Source organism: Populus nigra, chromosome 17 (assembly GCF_951802175.1).
Source record: "Populus nigra chromosome 17, ddPopNigr1.1, whole genome shotgun sequence".
Classification (NCBI taxonomy): domain Eukaryota; kingdom Viridiplantae; phylum Streptophyta; class Magnoliopsida; order Malpighiales; family Salicaceae; genus Populus; species Populus nigra.
The window spans coordinates 10,872,375-10,897,795 of NC_084868.1; the positions used below are offsets into that span (position 1 = coordinate 10,872,375).

General features: G+C 36.2%; 4 protein-coding genes across 8 annotated transcripts; 1 reads left to right on the forward strand and 3 right to left on the reverse strand.

Moving 5' to 3' along the window:
- The first annotated feature begins 478 nt into the window (after nt 1–478).
- LOC133677208 (probably inactive leucine-rich repeat receptor-like protein kinase At5g06940) lies at nt 479–3,546 on the forward strand. The gene is made up of 2 exons (XM_062099098.1): nt 479–2,898; nt 3,035–3,546. Exons 1-2 carry the CDS (start codon nt 606–608, stop codon nt 3,403–3,405), a joined length of 2,664 nt encoding a protein of 887 aa, XP_061955082.1. The 5' UTR covers nt 479–605; the 3' UTR covers nt 3,406–3,546.
- Nucleotides 3,547–4,663: 1,117 nt separating this feature from the next.
- On the reverse strand, nt 4,664–9,937 carry LOC133677210 (uncharacterized). 4 transcript variants are annotated; one of them, XM_062099100.1, is made up of 9 exons: nt 9,829–9,937; nt 9,111–9,184; nt 7,869–9,006; nt 7,484–7,775; nt 6,801–7,010; nt 6,429–6,602; nt 5,793–5,987; nt 5,571–5,684; nt 4,664–5,276 (listed from the first exon to the last, which is right to left on the reverse strand). In XM_062099100.1, exons 3-9 carry the CDS (start codon nt 8,948–8,950, stop codon nt 4,920–4,922), a joined length of 2,424 nt encoding a protein of 807 aa, XP_061955084.1. In that variant the 5' UTR covers nt 8,951–9,006; nt 9,111–9,184; nt 9,829–9,937; the 3' UTR covers nt 4,664–4,919. The 4 variants fall into 4 exon arrangements, with proteins under 4 accessions (XP_061955084.1, XP_061955085.1, XP_061955083.1 ...); XM_062099101.1 differs by having other exon boundaries at nt 9,138–9,184; nt 9,700–9,926; XM_062099099.1 differs by having other exon boundaries at nt 9,700–9,926.
- Nucleotides 9,938–15,219: 5,282 nt separating this feature from the next.
- LOC133676486 (uncharacterized) lies at nt 15,220–18,741 on the reverse strand. 2 transcript variants are annotated; one of them, XM_062098156.1, is made up of 2 exons: nt 18,282–18,740; nt 15,220–15,485 (listed from the first exon to the last, which is right to left on the reverse strand). In XM_062098156.1, exon 1 carries the CDS (start codon nt 18,638–18,640, stop codon nt 18,296–18,298), a length of 345 nt encoding a protein of 114 aa, XP_061954140.1. In that variant the 5' UTR covers nt 18,641–18,740; the 3' UTR covers nt 15,220–15,485; nt 18,282–18,295. The 2 variants fall into 2 exon arrangements, with proteins under 2 accessions (XP_061954140.1, XP_061954141.1); XM_062098157.1 differs by lacking the exon at nt 15,220–15,485 and adding an exon at nt 15,563–16,084 and having other exon boundaries at nt 18,282–18,741.
- A 526-nt stretch (nt 18,742–19,267) lies between these two features.
- Nucleotides 19,268–22,570, reverse strand: LOC133677104 (putative pentatricopeptide repeat-containing protein At3g13770, mitochondrial). Its single transcript, XM_062098936.1, has 2 exons — nt 22,019–22,570; nt 19,268–21,381 (listed from the first exon to the last, which is right to left on the reverse strand). Exons 1-2 carry the CDS (start codon nt 22,506–22,508, stop codon nt 19,937–19,939), a joined length of 1,935 nt encoding a protein of 644 aa, XP_061954920.1. The 5' UTR covers nt 22,509–22,570; the 3' UTR covers nt 19,268–19,936.
- Between the last annotated feature and the right edge of the window lie 2,851 nt (nt 22,571–25,421).

Consider the following 25,421-nt stretch of genomic DNA (forward strand, 5'->3'; position numbering starts at 1 on the left):
ACCTTGTTTCATTTCATATTAGATAACTTTTTTATCATTATTGATTGATGAACAATGTTGATTTAGGGTGTTTGAGATTACGATAATAATTATTTTATATTTTAAAATAAATTAAAATAATATTTTTTTATTTTTTAAAAAATATTTTTCATTCTAAACATCAAAACAATAAAAAATCATATTTTTTTTAACAAATATTATTTATAACGCAATTCCAAATGATCTGTTAAAGCAAACCCTACCCATAACCCTACAAGGTAACTCCATAAAGTATTGTTTATTTATGCGTTTAGAATTGATTTTTAATATTTTTTATATGTTAATATTAAAAATAAAAAAATATTTTTAAATAAAAAATATTTTTAAAAATCAGCATCATTCATCCACTGTATCTCGAATACATGCTAAAATCTGAATCACTTTTGTTATCGCTTTCACCCAAAAGATTTCTAATGGCCTTTTTTATACATGAATACTCTTCTTAACCCATCAACATCTGGCAAACCATTTCTTCAAGTCAAGCTCACTCACAGTCCTCGCTTCACTGATAAATAGAAAAACATCGAAATAACACAACCAGGCTCTCTCTCTCACTTTCTCCTCCAATGGCTACCGCCTGCACATACACTTTTGCTCTCTGTCTTAGCCTCGCATTCTTCATGTTTAGCTCAGCAGCTTCTTCAACTGAAGCTGATATCCTCCTTTCTTTCAAAGACTCCATTCAAGACCCCAAGAACTCTCTTTCAAGCTGGTCTAACAGCTCAAATGCCCATCACTGTAACTGGACTGGAATCACCTGCTCTACTTCACCTTCACTCACTGTAACTTCTCTCAACCTTCAAAATTTGAATCTTTCTGGTGAAATCTCTTCTTCAATCTGTGATTTAACCAATTTGGCTCTTCTCAATCTTGCTGACAATTTTTTTAACCAGCCTATACCTTTACACCTCTCTCAATGTAGTTCTTTGGAGAGTTTGAATGTCAGTAACAACCTCATCTGGGGTCCTATCCCAGATCAGATTTCTCAGTTTCAGTCTCTGAGAGTTCTTGATTTTAGCAAGAACCATATTGAGGGAAGGATTCCAGAAAGCATTGGCTCATTGGTGAAGTTGCAAGTACTCAACTTGGGAAGCAACTTGCTTTCAGGTAGTGTTCCTTCTGTATTTGTGAATTTCACTGAGCTTGTTGTTCTTGATTTGTCTCAAAATTTGTACTTGATGAGTGGTGTTCCTAGTGAGATTGGGAAACTTGGGAAGCTTGAGCAGCTTTTGTTGCAAAGTTCTGGTTTTTATGGTCAAATTCCTGATTCTTTTGTGGGTTTGCAAAGTTTAACCATTTTGGACCTCTCACAGAACAATCTGAGTGGTATGATTCCTCAAACACTAGGGTCTTCTTCTAAGAACTTGGTGTCTTTTGATGTTTCTCAAAACAAGCTTTTAGGGTCATTTCCAAATGATATATGCAGCGCACCAGGCCTTAAAAACCTCGGTCTCCACACTAATTTCTTCAATGGTTCGATACCAAACTCCATTAGTGAATGCTCTAATCTTGAGAGGTTTCAAGTTCAAAACAATGAGTTTTCTGGTGATTTCCCAGGTGGGTTATGGTCACTAAGCAAAATAAAGCTAATTAGAGCTGAGAACAACAGATTTTCTGGTGCAATACCAGATTCAATGTCAATGGCAGCTCAATTGGAGCAAGTTCAGATAGATAACAACAGCTTCACTGGAAAAATTCCCCATGGTCTTGGTCTGGTTAAGAGCTTGTATAGATTCTCTGCATCTCTTAATGGTCTCTATGGTGAATTACCTCCGAATTTTTGTGATTCCCCTGTTATGAGTATCATAAACTTATCCCACAATTCTCTTTCTGGTCAAATTCCAGAGATGAAAAAGTGCAGGAAACTGGTCTCCTTGTCTTTGGCAGACAATAGTCTTACTGGGGAAATCCCTCCATCCCTTGCCGATTTGCCTGTGCTGACTTACCTTGATCTTTCTGATAACAACCTTACTGGTTCAATCCCAGAAGAGCTTCAAAATCTGAAGCTTGCTCTCTTCAATGTATCCTTCAACCTTCTATCTGGAGAAGTCCCCCCAGCTCTAGTCTCTGGACTCCCTGCTTCATTCCTGGAAGGAAATCCTCACCTTTGTGGCCCAGGATTGCCCAATTCTTGTTTTGATGATCTGCCAAGACATCGCAATTCTGCTGGTCTTAGTTCATTGGCATGTGCCCTTATATCTATAGCATTTGGTCTGGGAGTCTTGCTTGTTGCTGCTGGGTTTTTCGTGTTCCATCGATCCACTAAATGGAAATCTGAAATGGGTAGTTGGCATTCGGTGTTTTTCTATCCTCTCAGAGTCACAGAGCATGATTTAGTCATGGGAATGGATGAGAAAAGTTCTGTTGGAAATGGTGGAGCTTTTGGTAGAGTGTACATTATATGTTTACCAAGTGGTGAACTGGTTGCCGTGAAGAAGCTAGTCAATATCGGGAACCAATCTCCAAAAGCATTGAAGGCTGAGGTCAAGACATTAGCCAAGATCAGACATAAGAACATCACTAAAGTTCTTGGATTTTGCCATTCAGAGGAATCAATCTTTCTAATTTACGAATACTTGCAAAAGGGGAGCTTAGGGGATTTAATTAGCAGACCGGACTTTCAGTTGCAATGGAGTGATAGGTTGAAGATTGCCATTGGGGTTGCTCAAGGATTGGCATACCTTCACAAGCATTATGTCCAGCATTTACTTCACAGAAACATTAAGTCGACTAATATCCTCCTGGATGCGGACTTTGAACCAAAGCTCACAGATTTTGCTCTCGACCGAATCGTGGGAGAAGCCTCATTTCAAACAACTGTTGCTTCAGAATCTGCAAACTCTTGCTACAATGCTCCTGGTACACTTCTTTCATCCCTAGTTAGTATTTTGTATTTACAGCGATCAGATTGTTCTGTCACGTGTTTAAAATTAGCTTCACAGATCCATATTGTGCGTGTTCTTTGAATTGTTCTCTCATTAGCTGCTTATTGCAGAATGTGGATACACAAAGAAAGCAACCGAGCAAATGGATGTTTACAGCTTCGGTGTGGTGCTTCTAGAGCTGATAGCAGGCCGACAAGCTGACCGAGCAGAACCAGCTGACTCTGTTGATATCGTGAAGTGGGTCCGGAGGAAAATCAACATCACAAATGGAGCTGTCCAAGTTCTTGACTCTAAGATATCAAATTCTTCCCAACAAGAGATGCTAGCAGCTCTAGACATTGCCATTCGTTGCACTTCAGTGCTGCCAGAGAAACGACCAACAATGCTTGAAGTCACTAGAGCACTTCAGTCTCTAGGCTCAAAAACTCACGTTTCAGACTCATACTTGTCCACTCCCGAGGAGAACTCAGTCCCAGTATAAATATTCGAAACAGAAGATTAGCCCTCTTTGTTTTTCTTGGCTTCTGGTCTTTGTATGTAAATGAAACTTGATTTCATACATCTCGTTATGACTTTCCTCTTAAAAAGAAAACATAAAGAAACAATGTGTCAGTTTGTATGATATTCTCTGCTCCGCCAGACTTTGGGTTTGGGGTTTTGGACCTTTCGGCCAGGACAGTGATCGAACAAGTTAAAACATCAAAATGCTTGGGCAATTATTTTAAAAGAACTAATTGCTAGCTTGCTCAATGCTAATGGTAAAAATCTCGACTCGTTCCATGACGAGACATGATATTAGTTGTTCTGAAAATATTTAAAAGTTCACAGCAGAATCAGGAGTGGAAATTTGAGGAATTTGCCCAAGCATGAATATGCTCATGTCATTTACCACACCCTTTTCTTCGGTTTGGAAAGCCCGGAAGAACTAGGTTTACACAGTGGGGATCCTCTTTCTTCTTTGCTAAAGCCCATCCCATTTCTTTATGTTCGAATTTAAGACTATTAAGTGGAAATCACGTGTGTTAATCAATAACCCTATGTATTCTAATTGATTTGTTGACGGGAAAATAGTTAATTAGTGGAGGGCTTATGGCTAAAAAACTAGTTAATTTGTGAAGTATTTTTTCTTTGTTTCATTACTAGGGTTTTTGGAACTGTTTATAACACCACCTATATTTTTTATTTTAGTACTTATTTAGTTTTGATTCAATTAATTATAATTCTCAAATTTGATTCAAATTATAAACCCAAATCAACCCATCCCAAAATAATGTTGTTATAGTGACTTTCCTTGAAGAAAATAAAATTGTTTTTTTCACAAAAACTAAAACATAATAGTTTAAGAAAAAGAGCATTTTCTTTTTAATTGAAGTTGGCTCCATCAAGTCTCACGAGTTAAACCGAGTAACATATTAATTCACTGAATCACACAAGTTCCAATATCCAAAATGGTTTAAAGAAGACAAGACAACCTAAACTAGACTCTGGGCCACCAAGCCACCCTAAGCCGGGTTCGATATCGAAGGCAACCATCTCGTTTTTTATTTCATTTTTAGGAACAGACCCACACGAGTTCCACAAGAGCCAAGAGCTTACAAACTCAAAGTCACGAGCGGCGCCCATGAGTCTTGGCCCTCTGACTAGCAGCTAGTGCCATGTCCTGCCAACGCCTGCGAACTGGCCATCTCTGACACCGTGAAATCTGACCGCTGCTTTCTTTGAACTAAACAAGACTCCCAGGCACGTAAATGGTGATGATGTAATTTTATTGAATTAAATTGATATTCTCATCCAAACAATTCATAGCAACTAAAAAACTGTAGTTTACAAGAAAGCAAATGGCATGGCTTCTGCTGCTGCATTTGAACAAACCTGAAACCTTGAATCATCTTTCACTGCTTATTTTCAAGAGTGATTTTTTTTCTTCATATTTACATTGATAAGAAGGGAATTATGAGAAAAGAAAAGATGTACAGCAAGATCAACTCCCAATCCTCATGCAGACCAGACCTCACGAAGAAGTTCATACCTTGCATTTGCCATCGAATCCCCTGCTGCTGCTGCTGCATATTCCTTGTGTTTTCCATTTCCATTGGCCATGATGCTAGCTGGGGATGATGGCAATCTTTCAATTATGGACGTAAGAGGTGAATCTAATTCCTCCAGTTCCTCATCACTGGTGTATCCTTTCCTCTGCACAGCAGATACATTCCTGGACAACTGAGACTTGGTCCCTGCCTCTGCAACCTTTTCTGCCACATCAGCAGAGGAAGGTGGGGTGTACACAACTGGGGCAGCTGTATAAGGGAAGTTTCTGGCAGCATCTCCTGACAATCTCCACTCCACGGTACTCTGACAAATGTCAAAAACATGCACCGATGGCTTATTGCATCAGTTTCTATATTTGTTGTTTTTGCTTAGTATTCTGACATGAAGGCAAATGTGCATATAATATAAGCCAACGAGGTAGCATCAGCACCCTTGTAAAACATAGGTGGTCCAAGAACTCCAACCAGGTATTCTTTCATTGTTAAGCATGTTATCTCCGAAGCTTGACAGTATTATCTCTAAAAAAGACAGCTCTCCCAAAACTATCCGGCTTTAAACATCAAAATGATATTGAAATGACGGGAAAGAAAGATTTACCTCGGAGTTCAATGCCTCCAATACAGCTCCAGGGACAGGATCTGGGCAGAACTCATCAGGAGTAAAATTGCAGAGTATCCGCTTAACTAAGGGAAGACCAATTGATGGGCACACCTTTGAAACATAAAGGTAGAAAATTAATCAGTTGTGAAATTAATTAAGTCAAAGGCTGTGCAAGTAACATATGTTTCCATGCAAAAGCAATAAGACTATAAAATCAACCTCCTTCCTAATTGATCGGTCCATTAGCATGTCTTTTGGAAGCATCAGAAGATCGCTCAAGTCATTAAGAAGAAGAAAGGGTTTAGCTTCACCATCTTGCTTGTCATCATCCTCGCTGCCATGCTGATCTTCTTTCAAGCAATCATCAGGATCGATACCAAACATATCAGTAAGCCGCCTAGACCAATTACCAACCTGCATGGAGAGTCAGCCACTGATGTTTTAACACTTGTAGAAAGTAAACTTTCAACTTGATTTTGCAGAGGAATATGTGATGCAGAAAAGAACCGCATCAAGCTAGCAAGGCTCCACTCTGTATGTTTAAGCCTAAAGATTTTCCATTGGTACAGCAAGCTTATCTAGCAGAGCTGTGCAAAGTGACATGTTTAATAAACTGTTTGGCCAGAGTGATGAAAACCACATCGTGCTATTTAAGCTTCACTGAGTATGTTTAAGCCTAAAGAGTTTCCATTGGTACAGTACGCTTATCTAGCAGAGCAGTGCAAAGTGACAAGTTTAATAAACTGTTCGGCCAGAGTGAAGAGAATTATAGTCATCAGAATAGTACTCGCTATTTCAAGCAATTGTAAAATGATCGAGGCAGTAAAATCATTTTAAGGCTGTACTAATACGTACAGAATTTTTGAGTTGTGCCCCAGAACCAAAGCTCAAGTCTCCAGCAGGAATTGGCAGAACCTTGGAATCTAAGATAGGATCCGAAACAGGGTCAGTTGGAATCTCATGGGCAGACTCGCGCAGAATAGCATTGAACATTGCTACATCTAGCCTGGCAACACACTGTTCCATAACCTGTGAAACAAATTAAATTCCAAGTAACCCACCCAAGCCAAGAGTTGAGAACAAAGCCAGAACCAGACTACAGTCAGCTAAAAATTTATGAAATATGGGATATTTCTCGGGCTTGAACTTATAATGTCATGCGTGTAAGACTGCAATATAGAAACTGCAGGTGAAAAGGAAGGGCAAACAACTAGAAATACTAAATACCATTCTTGCAATGATAGGCAAGCAACCACACTCATGACCTCCTGCTCTAACAGGACATAGTCGTTGGAGAGCATCCTGGAAAGCGTTCTTCCATAAGTTGATAGAAAAGCTGCCTTGCTGCTGGTCACCCAAGGCTGGTCCATGCAACCTTCCAGTGGTTTTATTGGAGGACAAATCCCCAGTAGGAGATTGCATATGTGGAGTCAAAGCCTGAAAACATCAGAACATAGAATTAAGTTTACCAAGATAAATGAATTTAAAATGTAAAGGTCGTAACATGAATGCTGGTATAGTTTGTAAGTGAATAAAAAATAAAAAGATTTATATCCCATATTGGAAAGAAACACTCCCTCCTAGGTGTTTATAGGTATTTGTAGGTACGAGTTTTAATTGGGTAGTAAATTAAGTGAAGATCATAATAGATTGGCTCTTCTAGTGGGCTTTATAATGCTATTACATGATTGACTCTAAGCCACTCTTTATTTGTTTACACTTTACATTCCCAAACAGTTTTTCTAACAATGAATTAATGAAAATATGATTATTTACTAAATAAAGTTAAGGCCTGGAATTTATTTACTAAAAAAAATGAGAGAGGAAAAAAGGGGTTTTCAATAATTATGGTTTACCTACAAGCATCAACAATAAAATTATAAAATTTACTGATCCCCGCTCTTTCTTACCTGCCACCATACGGATTCAACTACACGGGAAAATATCCATGATTCAACTCTTTCTAATGCAGCAGTAAAGGTTCCTGTCTCCTGCCAATCATCAGCAAACTGCATAAAACCGTTAACTTGTTTGCTACCAGAACCACCCTTCCATTTCAGTGCTGTAGGCTTCCCTTCACTTTTCTTGCTACCCCCATTGGACTCAGCAAGCCTTGCAAGGGGACTGGAGTGCCGTGAACTTCCAAATGCCTGAGAAATGATCTCTCTCAGCACAATTGTGTTGGACAACCAAAATGTTAACCTTCACAAACAGAACGAAAATCTTATTGGTCCACTATGAAAAAATAGCTACACTTGGAAACAAATTTTAATATAAAACGTGATATTTACTTGCCTTGGAACATCATTACCGCAGGACTTGGAAATCAATACAAGTCCTGAAACAGTGTTTCTGGCAACCGTAGCTCGCTTAACTAGAGTCCAATGCTTACAAGCATGAATGTAGAGTCTGGAAAGGCGTCTTGCAGGTGTGTGCACCTTATGTGCTGAGCTCCCATGTTCTGGGACTACAGAATAAAGTGAAATTTCAAGAGCAGCAACTTCTCTGAGCTCTGCTTCAAGTTTCCCGATTCTCATTTCCATGTCTTCAATCCTTTGATTTAATTCTGCTTCATCCTCGTGTTCACCATTTTCTTCAGCACCATCTGTTTCGTTGTCAATTGCAACACTCTGAGTACCATTTGAGGCCTCATCTAAAAAATCTATTTCTTTGACATCTTCTGCAGGCTTATCATCAACTCCTTCAGAAGATTCTAATGAAGGTTTAGGAGGAACTCTCATGTCTTTAGAATTCTTATCAAAAGAACTTTTCGAAGTAACTTTCAAGGGCCCTTTATTTGTTTTTGCAGGTTTTTTAGGAGTGTTATTTACTGCTTTAGACCTGGATATACTAGTGTTGCGATCAGATTTCACCCTTGATCCACGCGGAGGACCGCTTTCTGATAAATTCTTATTGGAAACTGTTTTTGGGACTATCGAAACGTTTTCTACTTTCTCACCCTCAGCTGTCACCGAATCCCCTTGAGATGATACAGAATCTTGTGTTGTCTCAGAATCCGACTCATCTTCCTTCCCCTCCTTAGCTTCTCTATCTAAGTCACCAGAATGGTCATCTGAAGCCTCATCCTTGTTGACTTTGGCAATCATGGAATCGGCTTTTGAATCTTGAGGAGCCTCCTCAGACCTGTTGACATTATCCACATAATGTATAACAAAGCTATCACAAACTTCAGAGGGCTCTGAGCCCGTGTTCGAATCACTTACTAAAATAGCACTGGAGGAGTCTGGTATAGCATGCAAGGATTTAGATTCAATCCCCTTCGTCGTTTGATTCGGTTTACGGTCTCTCCTTTCAGTTTTTCCCGAGCGCTTCGACTGATTATTACCGGGAGTTCTTCTCTTGTCACTCTCTTTCATTCTTAACTTGTCTCACCTCCTCCCTTCCGCAACAAATGAGCGAGCGAGCGAGTAAGCTGCGGTCAACAAGAGAAAATATCATTAACCAACCAGAAAATAAATAAAAAATATTAAAGTTCAGATGATTAACGCTATAATCCAGATTCATAATCACACCTACCTATCAATCAGAAGCTGATTCCCTCACCTTGTAACAAGCAAAGGAAACTCGTTCTAGTTTCTGCAGAGCAAAGCCTGCAATAAGAAAGCAAGTTTCCATAGTTTTAGAAGCTAATATAAATAAAACTTAGTCTCGGTACACTGACCACTCCCAACCAAAAAAAAAGGAATAAAACTAGCTGGCTCAAAATAAGACAAGTGAGAATAGATATTTCTGAAGAAGAACGACACCGTTTTTATTTTATTTTATTTTACAATAGATCCTGCATCACATACAAAAACCAGTTGTTCTCCATTGAAAATAAAAATAAAACACAGGTAAAAAGAGCATCAAATCCAATCCAATTTCAAGCATTCACTATAATCAATCACCTTCAGAAAACCAGATCTACTACACCATCACTTACTTCTCAAACAAAAATAAATAATCTGTAACTGTAACCTTCAACAAATCGAGAAAACACAATGCACTTCGTCTTCTCTAATTAATGGCTCCAAAAACGACAGCAAAGGACTGTACGAAACGACTAGGGAAAGCTAAGCGGCTGTTGTCGCGGTTAAAAAACAAAAGTAATGAAAGAAGAAGTTACCGTATCGTCTTGTTTGCTCAGCTTCCAAAAAATGCTTGCAGAGAAAGATAAAGAGAGGCAACAATGATCTTCCTCTCTTCGGGATTATCACTTGTCTATAAACAAATTAGTGAGAACTACAAATATTACCTTTCATTTTCTCTCTCTCTGTGGTTAAAACGGCATGTGAACTGGGAAGCTTTATACTGCAACTGGAAGAGAGAGAGAGAGAGAGCTCCAGCAATGAGTGAGTGCGGGAAGCTGGCTGGCATTTAAAAAGGTGAGGGCATCATTTTTGCACGGACACGTTTATGACCGGGAAGAGGCTGTCGGTGGGAGGGAGGTGACTGGGGATAACCAGTTTGGGGTTTGACGCGTTACGTGGAAGAGTTTTTCGGTATACCTAAACTGCCATCTCTCGTTGTTTCACTATTAGATAATGTTCGGTAAATTTTATTTTTAAAAGTATTTATTTTATTTAATTTTTTTTTATATCAATATATTAAAATAATTTTAAAATAAAAAATTAATTTAAACTAAATTGCAAACAGTGATTCAATTGCAACGCTGAACTTACTCTTAGAATTATAGTATATATTTTCAATATAGTAAGGTTGTGGATTAAAGTAGTCCATGTATACCAAATTTTAGGACTGTATTTTTTAAGCAATTTAATCAAGAATTTTTCCTTTTTTTTCTAAGTTGGTGACATTTTTAATTTTCTCTCTAGGATACTAGTTTAGTTAAAAGCTAGTTATTTATGGTAAACTTAATGAAAAATTACCTTTTTACAATATTCAATCATAAAAAAAATAGTAAAACCCAAACTTGTTTAACCATAAAATTTAGATCCGAGAGAGATCAGATTTTACCAAGTTTAATCTTAGAAATCTTGAGTTAATTTTTTTGAGTAGATAAGTTACTAGTTTAGTTAAAAGCTAGTTATTTATGGTAAACTTAATGAAAAATTACCTTTTTACAATATTCAATCATAAAAAAATAGTAAAACCCAAACTTGTTTAACCATAAAATTTAGATCCGAGAGAGATCAGATTTTACCAAGTTTAATCTTAGAAATCTTGAGTTAATTTTTTTGAGTAGATAAGTTCAAAAATCAACTGCGATTTAAATACTTTTGAGAAATTGTCTGAGAACAATAAAAAGAAAATGAAGGGATCGTGGACAAAACAAGGCCATGACGGTAGAAAGCAAATAGCTTGGGAGGAGGAGGGTGAGGGTGTTTCGGGTATTTAAATGTTCATGACTTTAGACGGCCATTAATTTCTTTGCCTTTCAGGTCAAACAGCAAATCTATTGGAAGATTTTTTTCCCATTCGAGATAATGTAGGACCATTGCTTATAATTTTCCGTATTAAAAAACTTTAATCCAATTCTACGATTGCTTCCCGAGTATTAATTACTCCTGACAAGTCCAGATATGTCTGACTGACTGGATGGATATTGAGATCCATGGTCTCCACATTGCCATAAATTGTTGTCACCAACTCAGCAAGTTTAGTCACTGTTTTGAAACCCTGTTGTGATTATTATTTTATATTGATTTGACATATTAATATTAAATATAATTTTTTAAAAATAAAAAATATTTTGATATACCTTAAAATAAAAATCATTTTAAAAAAATATCCACCACACCCTTCCTCAAACAAGATCTAAATTGAATCAATTCTGAAAAGTATAGCTCAATTAGTTAGACCCTGAATTTACTCTCTAGAGATCACCAATTCAAGCCCTACAAATCTCAAGGCCAATTAATTCAAGGTTATTGGGTTTGATATTACAATCAGACCCACTTAAACTTGGGTCATGCAAGTTTAATGTTATTGTTAATATTATAAATATTACTTGGGTTAAAGCATTTTTCCTAATTTTTATTTATTTTTTATATTTTTAAATTGTTTAAATATATTAATATTAAAAATATTTTTTAAAAAATAATTATTACTCCACCCTCAAACATTCTCTTTAATCACGTAACATAATTCTACTGAGATAAGTTACCCTGTTAAATATTAATTAGTGTCTATTTCATAATGTAGTAATTATTATTTTTTTATTCTTTTAAAATATTAAATTAATGTTTTTATATTTTTTAATAAAAATATAGAAGTGTTTTTAATTTTGTTTTTAATTTTTTTTGATTATTTTGATGTATTGTTATAACAAATAATTTTTTAAAAAATAAAAAAATATTATTTTAATATATTTCCGAAGTTAAAAACACTATAAAAACAATCTTTACTACACTTTCAAACAACCCCTTATAATAATATCATGACTACTGACGTAGCTATCTTGATATAATATATGTGTGTAGTGTATTTAAGAGTGTAGTTTTGGTTGTTTTTTAAAGTGTTTTTCACTCGGAAACGTATCAAAATAATTTTTTTTTTAATCTTAAAAAAATTATTTTTGATATCAGCACATTAAAATGATTTAAAAAACACCAAAAAATATTAATTTGAAGCAAAGAAAAAAATAAAAAATTTAATTTTTTTTAAAAACGCTTTTAAAACCCGAAAATAAATAGGGTAGATTCATAAATGTAGTTGGGATTGTTTTTTAAAATATTATATTTTTTTATTTTTAAAAAACCATAACATCAAAACAATTTAATGACATAAAAAAATTCAAATAAAAAAAATAAAATTAATTGAAACTCGAGTGCAGATTAACTTTGTGTCATTTTCTACAAGGCCACTGAATGTGAGTGAAAGATGAGGGCACCGTCATCTGTGTCCTTTTCTACAAGGCCAGCTGAACGCACCGACAATGACTTTCTATTCAAGAGTGTGAACAACGTTGCCAAAGACTAGAAAGAGATCTCTCTGCCTTTCATGTCACCTTTTACACAAAAGCAACAGTGTAGCTGGAGAAAGAAGTAAATCTTCACCTTCCCACAAAGCCACAGCTTATCTAGAAAGAGGAGTAAAATTGCCCAAATCTAGGATGCATCCAATTAGCAATCATGTATGGATCTTTGTGGCAAAAACCCTAAATAAACCCTAGGTTCATTTAGAACGAGTCTACGTGACGCTCAATATTGATTTACCATCGTATAAGAATTTTGATCATTATTAATAACAAGACCTTGTATCCCCGAGTTAATCGAATACCCATGTTAATTTTTTTTTTAAAATGGGTAGGCTAGTAAATTATATAATTTCTTTTTATTTTTTTTTATAAACAATTTTACCCTCCTCTTAGATAAATTCATATTTGTAGAACTTGATTTTGGCAACTATTTTAGTAAAGTAAAGGAATTGGATAGCCGAGTTAACCTACAAGTTATTCAATCAATTATTTTTATTAATACGATATAATTTTATTTAAAAAAATTATCTTTTAAATTGTCGATCAAATCTGATCATTTTAACCAGGTCAATTAAGTTTCATTAATTTAATATTTTTTTAATTTATCTAAAAATAAATTCCTGTTCATCTTAAAGGATATGGAAAAGTTTAATAATCAAGGTTCAATCCACGACCAGCCAACTATTTTGATTCATATTAATTGGAAAATGTTTAGGGTCTTGGTCCGTTGTTAGTGGAGTTAGTGGGAATATTGAGGTATATATTATGACATTTAACAATGCTTAAACAAAATCATTAAATCAGCTATTCAGGCTACAAAGTATGCTTGTATAAATTGCACTTATAATATACAAACAATGCATTTGAATCAATAATTAATTAAACCACAGGTCACGATAACTGCCCCCTCCCTACCAGACTTGATGATGCAAGAAAATTCATTTATTAGCACTAAAAATCATGATGTCGTTTACAATCACCTGCTACAAGACCTTGATCAAGAGAGCAACAAGTGCATATGACAAAGTTTCCTTGATTTTAAGACCTTGTTCACATCAATGAAAGAACTGTCAGTGAAGGATAAACCTGCTGATCGACTGAACATCGTCGTCAAGCTTGAAATGAAGACAGATGATGTGTGAAAATGGGTGCTGATGTTATAGTTTTGTAATCCAGTTCACTGGCAGTGCTAGGTACCATGTCAGAATCACAACTACTTCTTGTAAGAAATTTGAGGAAATGATGCACCATGGATTTCATCATCTGTTCTCATTAAATCTTTGATTATAGCGGGGTTATCCAGTTTAGAAGCTGGGATTTTTTTGTTGACAGAGATTTGCTGTGCCATATTACCAGTGTGGTTCTTTCCCATAGCTCCTCTCATGTTTTGTGTTAGAATCTGCACCGCTTGACTTGCTTGTACAATTGTAAGAATTAAAGGGAAGATATATATATAGATTCTTGGTGTGTTCAGCTAGGTATATTACAAATTAAACTTCATGATCATGGCTTCCCCACATTTTACAACTTTTTGGGATTGTAATAATTGTACAGATTGTTGCTGTTTTCTGCGAATTCCAGAGGCACATTAATAAAAGCACTTTAAACAAAAGGGCCTTTGGCCTATAAATAACAAGGAAAGGGCAAAAGAAGAACAAAAAAGGAAAGGAAAGGGATCACTTGCCAAGCAGTTTTGGTGACTTTTCTTCCAATTAAGAAATCATTCAAGGACACTTGAGGTCGTGACGTAGCGATCATGACAGTGAATTGTTCTTTTTTTTAGTATTCAGGTGTGATTTTTTCTGTACATTCATATCATCCTCGCAGTGCCTTACCTATGTACTGAGCTTGCAGGGTATTTAGTAGGTTCGAGATTTAATTGCAATGCGCGTAAACTGGTTTGGACACCTCAAATTATAAAAAGAATAAAAAAATCATTCAAGGACATTACATGATGATGTCATCGGTCTCTGATATTATTATAATTTGTAAATCATATAACATAAAGCCTAGATCGTCCAGTTCTCAGGCAAACCTTTATATATACAAAAGGTGTGTAGAAATAAAATAACAATTATTTTAAAAAATATTTCTTTACTTGAAAATATATTAAAATAATATATATTTTTAAAAAATTATTTTTAACAACCAGTACATTAAAACAATTCAAAAATATAAAAAAATTAATTTTAAATAAAAATAAAATTTAAATTTTTAAAAAATACAGTTTGGCACTACCAAACATAGAATAACTTTTATTAGAGAACTAAATATGTATATTTCTTTTTTGTTAATTGATACGAGATGAGAGTCCATTTTATCAAATGATTAGAAGTTTAAATTCTACCTCTGTTCTTTATTGTAATTAAATATCAGTAGCTCCTAGGAGTTATTACTTCCCATGAAATGTCGAAGAAACACCAGCAACTGCAATTTACAAAAGGCTCCATGGCTTCTCAACATCTTGTATTATCAACCAAACATTTTTTTTTTTACTTTCTCATAACCCTAAGAGAAAAGGATAAAAATTAAAACCCTAAGAGCCCATTTTGAAGCTTTTACAAAAGAGGCCTTCGATTGGTCTGTACAGGCCCAAAGGTAGCCCGGGAAACTAACAGAAAACCCTTCTCAAGTCTCAAGTCTCAACCACCCTTCGAAACAAATGAAAGAGTACATCCGGATTGACAGTTGGAGACTTCCATGACATATGAAAAATTAGGAATTATTAAGAGTTATGTCCAACACCCAGAGTAATTTGAGACATGATGCATCATTCAACTGATCAAAAAATAATTACACAACATATTTACTAACATAAATAGTCTAACCAAACAGAGAAATTGCTCTGGTTATGAAAGAAAATTCGCTTTATTGTAGGTGAGCTGAAGGCACAACCTCGCCGATTGGGAGCAAGTGTATCCAGGCTGATCTTATGCAACTGGTCATGCTAATTCGTAAAGCGAAAGCAGACCCTGTTAAGAAGAGCAGCAGCCAGGACAGAAGAAGAATTGGAACACAAGCTTTCGTCAACAGAAATGAACATAAAGCATGACAAAGAAAATCCCTATCTCTTCATTTTCTCAGTCCCAACCAACTGGCATCTGCGAGTTGGATGAATATGGCAGATAAAAAACATCTAGTAGGATCATTAATCAAAAGAATGACCCAATAAACTCAAAAACCTTGCTCACACCCCACCCCATCAGAGTTGCCAAAAGAGAAAAGGTGGTAAGAAACACCACAAAGGATAAGGGGTCAGCCTGTGAATGGTCATTGAAACTTCAAAGCTACTAGTAGTTCATTTTCCTACATTCTGCAAATGACAATGTCTATCACCTCAACAATCAATTATGCATCCCCACAAGTTCTGCCAATGAACCCAAATAATTGAATAAAATCAAGGTTCATCTCTGGTTTATTCTTAGAAATACACTGCAGATCAAGCATTGAGGACGGCCACAAAGGTAGGTTTTCACCATGCTTCATGCCCATGTCATAGCGCCTTACCACAGCACCATCCATGACTCCTATGCAACAATCCCCATGCAAGCCCCATACTTCCCTGCATTTTCTTTAACAACAAAGAACACTTATATGCAACCTAGGCAGATCAAACATTAGGTCCAAGATGTTTAAAAAAATTTCAATTTTAGAACCTTGCATCAGTTTTTTGCACCATAGAGAACTAGTCAGAGATTTTTAACTTCAATTCTAAGACAGAACATGATAATGACACACTTCCTACCACGCTATTACAACCACGCTATCATAACCAAGTATGCAAGCAGCTAATATCACCACCAACTAACACGCAAGGTGCACAAGACCTAGAAGTTTAACAGCCTCCCAACTAATACAAAGATTGAGCTCACCTGAGCTCCAAGAAATCCCAATCAAGCAAACAAATAATTATTAAACCACTCCATTAAACAAGGGAAGAAACCTTGCTATTCGAGGCAAATATAGGTCCAACAATGAAAGAAAAACTGTCCAAAGCTGTAGTAATAATAAAAGCTTCAAAGAACCCAATATATAAACTTAATAATTTAAAAATAATAAATCAAAAAATCAGAAGAAGCTGAATTGTACAAGTGAAGAAAACCATAATCAAACAACCAAAGCTAACAATCACTCAATTATAAGCGGCTAGATTTCACACTAAAAAAACTGTCTGAATTTATGCATGATAATTAATTGTGCCATTCACTGTGGTGTGTTATCATTCTGCTGTCCTGCTACCTGTCCACCTACATACACAACCATCTCTCATAGGTAGCATCTCAGTTTTACTATCCATCTCCAAAGATACTACAAGTAGCCATTCTTTTGAAATTCAGCTAGTAAATTCCTAAATGGATACAACAGCCTGTTCCACACATGCTTTAATGGTATTATGCAGAGAGGACACCAAATTTAAGCAGAAGTTTATCATGCAACGCACCTACAGGACACTGTCTTGCCACACCCCTCTACATGAACCTTGCTTACCAAGGCAACTACCCGTCACGAATCCCCCATTTCCCTATAATACTCTTAACGAGTCATTTCTCCAACAGGCTTCTTGAACAGTCCAAACAGTTTGAAGTAATGCCTCACTAGACACCACCAAAAAGCACAAATGACAATGCAACAAATCTCAGCACATAAAGCTTGCTAGGTACTAATTAAAACACATCAGTCCACCTTCCCCTGAAACCATATATAAAAGTTCTCTCCAGCAACCCCCTTGCTAACTTTGTTTTTGCAGAAGCATCCAAATTTACATCAAGAATCCAATATATTCATATCAAATAATGATTATATGCATATTGGGCACGTGAAAGTGAAACTCCACATCCAGGTTGCATTATGTAATTTCCACAATAGCATATTGCATCTTTCTGTCAAATAGTAATGAAACACCCAATGCCTCAATATTTTTAGAAATCATAGATACAACCACGATAAATTCCTGAAGTACTATAATCATCATGTCTTCAGTATCCCAAGTCCCAAATCCTAACCTGACCATAACAGAGTTATGAAGACTCATAATACCTCAAACATCAAATATGCCAGAAACATCATGGCAGAATTCTGGATAATTATATCCTTTAATCACACCAGTATTTAGCCAATTCAAATTCAGTGATCCAGTTCATGAAGGAACTTTAAGTTAAATCCAACATGTTATCGAAATCAAAATCACTTAAAAATTCTGACCAAAAAATTTCTAAACTGGTGTAACAGTCATGCTGTAATAAACACTTAACCAGGCTCCATATAAGCACACTTTTCAACAATCAAAAAACCCTATTCGACCACACAATGCCAACATCAGAAAATATAACAACGAGAGAAAATCCCCGCATAGACATAATGCTCAGCAGCTCCAACCCATGAAAAGCTGCCCCGCATTGCATTTCAAACACGGTAATTAATTGATCAAAGGTACTAAAATGCTAATAAAAAAATGAATAAAAAATTCTCATTAAGAAACAAACAACTTACCTGACAAGTCACATTCACATTAACATAATCAAAACTCAAATTCAATTCAAAGAAAGTGCATCCACACAGACAATTCAATTCACCAAATAACTGGCAAAGGAAAATCACAATACTACCAGAAACATTAACCAAAAAATAAACTTACTTTAAAAATTATCCAAATTACAGAAGACAGTCAATCAGTCAGTCGGTCAAAAACCCTTTTTATTTGACTACACGTTATTATCAACAACCCCAGAAAAATCCCACAAAGGTTTGATAAAAAAAAAAAAGCATACCCAGATCTCCGATTTCACTCAGAATCAGCAGAACCGGAGAGGCCCAACTTCTCCATCTGGAGTCGCTCAAGTGCTTTCTGATGAGCCCAAGTTTCAATAGTGAGATCAGGCTTAGCATTGAGACCAACGCCAAGGATCACAATGGTTAAGAAGCTGGTGATGTAGCAAGGCAACTCCCAATCTTCCCATTTACGAGACTCTCCTGGTGGTGGTGGGGTCCGATTGAGAAAGTGACCTTTGGGTTGTTCCTCGTGTCCCGGAGATTTCCATCTGCTGGGACCAGCTTTTGCGCCGCCGCGGGTTCGGAGGGCGCTGGAGATGCGGTGGCGGAGCATGGAGGATGCCGTTGTGAAGGGCATTATTTTGGGTTTTCTTTAGAGAGAAATCTGAAGAAAGCCCACAGAGACTGAGTTTAACGAGAGAAGTCTGTTTTGAAGAATTTTGGAAACGACGCAAAACAGCGTCGTACTGTCGTCTAAATGTGCTTTCCTTTTTCTTTTACCTTTTAGGAATGGATAAACATTTTGATTGGACAATTATAAATTGAGATTTATTTAAAAAAATTATATTTTTTTTCTTGAAACAATTATGTGAATCATTTTTGTATTTTTTTCTCCCTTGAGTTTATAATTATAGGGACACAAAAGTGAAATTGAGCATTCCTATTAAAGAAATGTCTCTTGTTTGGCCAAGTTGGTGGAAAAAAAAGGGTAAATTAACAAATTATTTTTTTTTCCTACTTTAATTTCCTGATTTATATTTGACATTTTTATCTGCTGAGGATATTATTTGAAAATTTTTCAGTAAATTTTTAATTTTCACCCATTTCCTCCAGACTCGAGAGCAAATTTTTTATTATACAAAAGAAAATTTTGGAATCTAACTTTTCTCTTCATCCCTTTTACTTCTTTTGTTTTCTTTCTGTTCCATTAATCAATATTCCACACACACTGTTAGGGTTCTTTTCATTATATATATATATATAGTTTAATGGACAGTCAATTCTTTGTATACTAGTTACATTGAAAATGAGTACAAGAAAATTTAAATGAGTGCTACATCAGATAAGAGAAGTAGGATCCATATGATGGTGCAAAATGCAGGCGTGAGGGACAAAGCAAACTGCAATTATTCAGAAGTATTCTATGGTGAAAGTGTTGTTTGCACATGAACATCCTCCCATCAACTTTCATCTATTCTGGGTAAGAACCATCCATTCTCTAATTTAAAACCTGGTTATGAATGATTGCTCCACCAGCTATAAAAAGGGATTCTTTATCTTTATATCTCTATGTCAGGTGTTAAATTCTTCAAGCCTGTGCAGTCCTTTATATCTGAAGTTCTCAAGCAGTTGAATGCAACTCTGAACAGGAAGGAAAATACCTGTGATGGTGAAGCAAGCCATCATGCATCTGGTTAACCAGAAGCTTTTAGACAGATGTATCTCATAATCAGTCCACCTCCCTGTAACTGATCTTTCTGGGCTTGGATAGCTGGGTGAATCAAATAAAATAGAGCTGGTAAACAACCGCGACGGTGTTACGGAGGTTGTTTTTTGAGTAAGGTTGTTCCCCACTAGAAACTACAACTGAATAACCTTCCCAGAGTCTCCAGCAGCAGAAACCAACACATATCCTATAAAAAATCATCAAAACTCACCAATAGTCGCCACAAGAACAAATTCCCCCAGCAACATGGTGGAACCGGTTTTTATCCCTTATAGACACTTGTCTTCCATAAACCTTCGATACAAATTTGGCAAAATTGTGACAATCAACACAAATCCGGAGGTTTTTTATTACTCGGAGCGGGACTCCCTCAGAAGTAGAAATTAGTCCAAAAGCCAAAGCCAGCTTCTCACTATGGCCTAGAAGTATTTTCTCCTTTTGCTCTTCATCCACATCGTATAAAACACAACTCTGGTCAGGAACATAGCCAGATTCCTTGAATTTCACCAATAATTCCCTTGCCTTCAAAAATACCTCTTCTCTCCTAGGATGGGACCGATCACTTGCATAAAAGGTATGGATGGTTTGGTCAAGTTCAATCCAGCTTCTTCCAGGCTCCTTTATCACAGCTTTCTCCATCATCAATTCCCTTACATTTCTCACATCTTCCCACCTCCCTGCAGAGGCATATAAATTTGAGAGAATGACATAATTCCCAGCATTTTCAGGCTCTATTTCCAAAAGACGGCAACCTACAAATTCACCAATATTAGTATTTGAATGAACTCTGCAAGCTCCTAAAAGTGAACCCCAAATAGCAGCGGTAGGTTCAAAAGGCATCTTTTTTATCAATGCAAAAGCCTCTTCTACTCGGCCAGCACGCCCAAGCAAGTCAATGACACACCCATAATGTTCAATCCCTGCTTCTATCTCATCACCCCCATTCATCATCTCATCAAACATTTCCAGCCCTTTATCTTCCAATCCTCCATGGCTGCAGCCAGATAGAACAGCCAGAAAAGTGACACTGTCAGGTTTGACTTTATTTTCTTCTCTCATTAATTTGAAAAGTTTAACCACCTCTATCCCCTTACCATGCTTACTATACCCCACAAGCATTGCATTCCATGAAATAACAGTTCTCACAGGCATGTTATTAAAGATCTTTCTTGCGTAATTAAGGTTTCCACATTTTGAGTACATATCAATCAGTGAATTCTGGAGAACTACATAAAAGGGCAATTCACATCTGAGCACATGGCTGTGAACTTGTTTGCCATGATCCAGTGCAGCAAGCCCAGACAGTGCAGTCAACAAACTGGCATAGGTAACATAATTTGAACTCATTCCTTCCCTTTGTAACCGGCAGAATAGTTCTAATGCCTCTTCATCAAGGCCTAATTGAGCATAGCCTGAGATTATTGCAGTACAGGAGACAACATCTCTTTCAGGCAAGCATTCGAAAACTCCTCGAGCTTCATGGATTCTACCAGCCTTGGCATACATGTCAAGAAGTGAGCTCCCAACAAATATATGGTTTTCATAGTTTCTCTTGAATATGTGAGAATGAATTTGCCTTCCCAGCTCAAACCCTGAAACACCTGTACAAGAGGAGAGCACAGTAGCGAAAGTGAACTCATTTGGCTCCGTATCTGCACAAATTGCATATCGGTATTAGTAAAATGTAATTAAGCACTGCGAGAAAAAGAACTTAATTCACTATAATGGACACCATGGACTGTAGTTCCTGAATCTCTATGGGAATCAAGATCTTCTATTTGTCAGCTGGGATATTCAGTCAATGGTCTCCCCACCAGGTCGTTCAAGTAGCGCAGACTAAAAAAAAATAAAATGCATGCTCTGACTAGCTTGCAAGGGTCATTTACATAGTAAACAAATTACAATCAAACATGCTTACCTGACTCCTATCATGCAAATATATATGAAAACGTTTCATTGTGAGCTTATACAGTTTTAAGAGGTCATCCTTTATGTATCATGGCAATTTAACTTTTAATCTCACAAAATGCATAAGATCATTTCCATCATTATAACTCAAAATTGAAACAATAGATCTGTATCTTCCTCTAACACATGAAAAAAGAATGTTATTATAATCAACCCATACACCAATAACCTTATAGCAATTCTGCTACAGAACACATTTGAGATTAATAAAAGCTTAATGTAATACTAAACTAATCACAACTTATACAACGCCCCAAAACATATCACTTGTTACTAACCATAACTTCATCTAAAGCACCAGGAAACAAAAGAAAAAATCACCTGATCTTAACATCTGTACAAAAAGATGCAATGCCTCAGATGCAAACCCTCTTTGAGAATAACCCGAAATCATTGCAGTCCAAGAAACAACATTTCTCTCACGCATTTCATCAAACACATGTCTTGCACAACCCAAACACTCACACTTCGTGTATAAGATAATCAACCTAGTACTTAAATACACGGGTGGTAAATAACATGTTTTGATCATGTGGGCATGTACCCTTTGGCCTTCTCTAACAGCCCTTTTATTGACACACTCGTTTAGCAGCATATTGTACCCATCAAACTTAATTTCAGGACCTTGAATTGCCATTTCTAGTAGTGCCCTTTGCAGTTGGCCTTTAGTGCATAGAACATTTAAATTAGTTGGTTTAGTTGGCAGGAAGGAAGAGAGGGTTGTTAGCTGGCGAGTAAATTGGTTAAGGATAGAAGCGTTTGCATGTTTAGGATAGTGGAGAAACAAGTCGATGTATGAGAGCAATTTCATGTCCTAAAATGATACTACTGGTGCTGGCCACAAAGATGAAAGTTTTGGAACAGTTTTGACACTTCCGGTTTATTTATTTATTTATTTCAATGATAAGACAAATTTCTATATTAATTTAATATTAACCGAGATTAAATACTTCTTCGAAAAACTTAATCTCAATTTAATGCATTCAAGAAATTTAATAAATCTTACTTAGTGCTGCATCAAAGGGTAAACCTAAAAAATTTAGAAACATGAGATTACTTTTTCAACCATTAAAATAACTCCTTACAAATTACAACATTTTATGTTCAAGTATAAAATCTTGATGAACAGCAATGTCAAATGATGTTATTAAAAAAGGTAAAAGGTGCCGAGCCTCTCAAGAATCAGTTGAAGACCGATCAGTTCTTAAAACAAATCTATTGAGAATGTCTCCTTAACAAGCAAGGTTTGTAAGAAAAATAAGAGAGGAGTAGAAGAAAACTGAGAGCAAGGAAGATTACCAGCAAAACTGCTAAATTAACCTAATGTTAATGCTTGCTTTCCCAGCTCATTATTCTCAAGTTTACATATAATAGTAGACTACAACCATGCTTCTACTACTTGACTAACTAGAAACTGACCTTTTCAACTAACAACTAACTGATCTAGCTATGTATTATCACATGCTTACTGTCTGATTTCCATTATATGCTTATTATACCTGCTTTTACAACTGTTACTTGCTGCTCTTTCCCTCTAAAATTGATTTGACATTCAACTCCTCGGCTTGTAACGACACTCCTCTCTTCGAAAGATTCTTGTCCTCAATAATCAATCTTGAATTCTAGGAACTGTTTGGACAATTCTTCTAACTCTTCCTGGGTAGTATTCTTTTGGAATAGATATGACCATTGAATAAATTCTATGACCACTACTTGATTGTTATTCTTCATCAATTTCCTGTCCAAGATTGCTACAGGCTTTGCTACAGACTTGACCGCTCTTCCATACTCATTGAACACGCCTTTTTCAACTATAATTTCATACTATTGCCTTCTTCCACATCCAGGAACCTATCCATTTTTACTCCTATCACACGTATTTCCTTCATGCTACACTGATATCAAAGTGCGTACTTTTCTGCACATCTAAAACATTGCCCCAACCTCCTTCTCTACTCATGTAAAGTTTTAAAGTCTTGTCTTTAACTGCAAGGCAGTTCTATTTTAGAATGGGCAAGAGCTTTTTGTTGTGGTTTACTTGGTTTTCGATCCACGCTACATGAAAGAGCAATTCTTGGATTGAATAGGTTCTTTTTAGCCATGGTATTATTGGACTCCTCTTATCATTTAGCTTTAGCTTGTTCAAAAGTTTGTACCAACACTGTAGGCTTGGGAATTTTCAGCATTACATCATCCTTTAATTCACTTACGAAGCTGGAAATATAATATGATTTAGGCAAGGAACGATTCAGGGCATTCATTAAGATTTGAGTTCTTCAAATCTTTCTACATGTTCATTCGTACTCTTGTTTTGTGCTAGCTTATTAAAGTATCCCACCACATCTTTTCTATTACCAAATCTTATACACAAAGCCCTTGTAAACTCCTAACGTGCCAAATTTTCACCTCCATGCAAGAACCCTTCATACCAAATCTCCTCCTTACCATCCAAGTATAGTGATACTAGCTACACCTACAACTGTACCGGATACAGTTTAGCTAGAAGAATTTCTTGCATTTTCGTATCCAGCTTCTAGGATTTTCTCTATGAAGATTTGACAGGTCAATTATTGGCATTGCCATATTGTGCCCTACCCGTGACATGTCTTGACTACCAATACAATCACTTCTTTGATTCATAAGACCATCTCCTCATTGATTCATCCTCTGACTTGGAATAATTCCTCCATTAGTTGAGTTAACTCTACCATCTTATAGGCTTCCTGAATTTGCCTTCAACATAGCCATTATAGCTTCTAATTGTGTATTGATTTGATCGAGCTTCTTGCCATGCTCCTCTGTCTTTTCTTGCAGATGTTGAATATACTCATCCACCTTCCTACCATGCTCCTTTAAAGCCTTGATTTTACAGTTATGACTCTGATACCAATTGTTAAGGATTACTCCTTAACAAGCATAGTTTATAAGAACAATGAGGGAGAAATGGAAGAATACTGAGAGGGAGAAAGATTAACGGCAAAACTGCTAAATTGATCCAATGTGATTGCTTGCCTTCTTAGCTCATTATTCTCAAGCTTATATACGATAGACCGCTGCCATGTAACTGCTTCTACTAAAACTGACTAACTAGAAACTAACTTTTTAAACTATCGAACTAACTATTATAATCGCATGATTGTTAACTTACTTCTATCACATGTTTATTCTTCGTGTTACAACTGTTACTTGCTGTCATTTTCTTATAAAATTAATTCAGCATTTTTAACTGTAATTGTCACATGTTTAATATCCTCTTCCTTGGCTCATGACAAAATCATTTGGTACAATTAATCCTTGATTAATCTTGATAATTACTCACATTGTTTTTGTTAATTAAAATTAGGTTTCATCTAATTAAGGGAAATCTAGTCAAGGGAAAGTCGCTCAATATCATACCAAATGACACGGACTGAATATCCCTCCCATCGTCATTCATCAATGGCCTCTCAAAAAAATCACAAGAAAAAATGAATATAATACTAGTTCACAACCAGTTAGCAAAAAAAATCACAACTTTCTTGGACAAATTAAGGGAATCGTACTGGCGTCCACATAAGAAGTCACCAAGATAGGAACCGATCAATCCGGTTCGATCCAGCGAGGTTTGATGAAAACCATGAATTGGGATTCAAATATCCTCTATCATTAGAAAGACAATCCGGGAAGATCAAAGCAGATACCTCTGGCATGTTCAACCTCCATGTATACATGTCCGAAGGAAAAC